The sequence below is a fragment of the Penaeus chinensis genome, chromosome 4, assembly GCF_019202785.1.
Source record: "Penaeus chinensis breed Huanghai No. 1 chromosome 4, ASM1920278v2, whole genome shotgun sequence".
Classification (NCBI taxonomy): Eukaryota; Metazoa; Arthropoda; class Malacostraca; order Decapoda; family Penaeidae; genus Penaeus; species Penaeus chinensis.
Window position 1 is genome coordinate 13,198,953 of NC_061822.1, and position 2,500 is coordinate 13,201,452.

General features: G+C 39.4%; 1 protein-coding gene across 1 annotated transcript in view; it reads left to right on the forward strand.

The window, feature by feature from the left end:
- Window positions 1–2,500, forward strand: part of LOC125024996 — a 179,992-nt gene that overhangs the window by 169,323 nt on the left and 8,169 nt on the right. Inside the window, exon 3 of the mRNA XM_047612819.1 lies at window positions 2,082–2,175. Within this exon, the coding sequence (XP_047468775.1) occupies window positions 2,082–2,175 (94 nt within the window). The remainder of the gene's footprint in view (window positions 1–2,081; window positions 2,176–2,500) is intronic.

Here is a 2,500-nt window from a genome sequence, read left to right on the forward strand (position 1 = left end):
TCGCTAACCAGGACACGAACCGTCGGAAAAAAAAAAATAAACAGAATTAAAAGTTTATTTTCTTACCGTCATGCAAGATGGCCTGGCGAGGCGACTGTGACATGCTATGTGTACTGTGCATGGTTCTTTTAAGTAGTGTTTTGGTTCTTATTATGTATGTGCTTATAATGGTTGTGATGTATTATTATTGTATATGATGTTTTTCGTCGTAACATCGTGAGAAAAGAAGATGAAATACATATATATTTTTTTTAGAAGTATAGAGTGTTCTGTGAATGAACCGATGTGTTAGTCAATGGGCTTCTTTATCAATATATGTTGTAATATCATACGAAGTGATTAAGAAAAGACAGAAGAGGTATAAGAAGTACATCATCGGTCGCTAAGAAAAAATAAATTTCGAAAATTAGAAAAAAAGTGGTTAAAAAATCATAAGCCTGAAAACGAGAAACCGAAACCAGAAAAACTGAAAGTAAAAACTAACCTCCTCCTCCCCCCAAAAAAAGAGAAGACAGTACATAATTTTCAAAATACAAAAAATAATAATAATAGATAAATTTTGAAAAAAAAAGAGAAAAGAGAAGAGAGAAAGAAAACAGTACAAACACAACTCTCAAAATACGAAAAGAATTTTTAAAAATCTTAAAAGAAAAAAACAATCCACAAACCAAAATGTTCGGCAAGCAACTGGCCGTATTTTCCCCCCGCCGGAAAAAAGCAAGTTCCTCTCGCTTCTTCTCGAAAATCTCGGCCTCGCTCTCCGACATCCCCGGCGAGGTCTTCCACTCCTCCCTCGAGACCGAAGTAGGCTGCCCTCACGCCTGGACGAAAGCTCCTGCCGCAGTAGTGCCTCCCTGCCGAAGGAGGCGCAGTGGTGATGGCGCAGGAAGGAGGTGGAGGCGGAAGTGGAGGAGGAGGAGGTAGTGGTGGAGGAGGAGGTAGTGGTGGTGGTGGTGGAGGAGGAGGAGGAGGAGGTAGCGGTGGTGGTGGAGGAGGTGGAGAAGTGGGAAAAGGAGGAGGAGGAAAACTAGGAGAAGGGGAAGGAAGAAAAGGAGGAGGAGGAAGGACAGACGTACTCGGAGACGCAAGAAAGATGAAAGAAGAAATGGGGAGTGAGATAACGAATAAAGGAGATGGGGAGGTGTTCAAACCGTGCTGTTCACACACCCAAGAGCCCATCTGGAGGAGGAGGTCGGAGGACGACGCGGCGATAGTGGAGAAGGAGAAAAACATTGGCGGAGGAGCGAAACGCGATCAGAGATTTTCTCAAGTCCAGTTTGTATTGACTCCTCCAGGTATGAGTTTCGAGGCGGTTTTTTTATATTTTTCTTTTTTGATAAATATATATAGATGGAGACAGAAACATAACGTATAAATATTATATTTTTTTTTTTTTCACGGGTGGATATATGGATGAAGATAGAGATATTTATATGGTAAAGGGGTTTTAAAATATATATATCCTTTCGATGGCATGAGATGGTAGTCATCAGATTGCCATGGTAATACTCTCGGTAAACAGAATTTTTTGCATACCAGTGGGGAAGACAAAAAATAAATGTGTGTGTGTGTGTGTGTGTGTGTGTGTGTGTGTGTTGTGTGTGTGTGTGTGTGTGTGTGTGCGTGTGTGCGCGCGCTTGTCGATTATCTATTATATTATTGTTGTAATAAGTATAGCTATACCATTACCATTATCGTCATTAATGTTGATGCGTTTTTGGTGTTACTGTGATTGATAATCAGTATTATTGATAGAATATTGCTTTGATTATCGTTATTATGATTACCATAACATCATTATTGTTATTGTCACTATTGGCATTACTACTTGAAATTGTATTATTACTGTCATGATCATTACAATCAATATCACTGTTATTTTTTTGAATATTATCATTATCAACTTAACCCCTAACTAACCTCCCCTTACCCTCTCCCCCTTCTCCATCCTTCCCCAACCCTTCCCCTATCCATCCCTAACCATACCTCCTCCCCCCTCTTCCCCCTACCCATCTCATACCCACCCCAGGCTCTTATCAACAATATAACCTTATCTGTAATCTTCTTTCTCTCTCTTGCAGTCCGGGACCGAGCGCGCGTGGGGATCCGCAGCTCGCTCCCGTTCTCGACTGCCGGTATGGCCGCGGGAGCCTGTTCGTCGGGCCTGTCCTCCGGGTGAGCATCTTTCAAAATGTTTTGGAGGAGTGATATCTTTTAAAAAGAGAGGTTTTTTTTTTTGGAAGGTAATAATTTTTTTAGGAGTGATATTTTTTTAGATGTGATATTTTTTTAGATGTGATAATGTTCTGAAAAGTGGTATTTTTTAAAAAAGTGATTATTATTTTTTTTTCCAGTTTTTATTTGTTTATCATTTTACTAGCAATGTGTTTGTTTTTTTCCAGTTTTATATATTTGTTTTTATTTGTCGATTTATTTTTGAAAGGTAAATGGCGAAGGGAAGTGTACATAGATAGATATATAAATAGATAAATGGACAGAG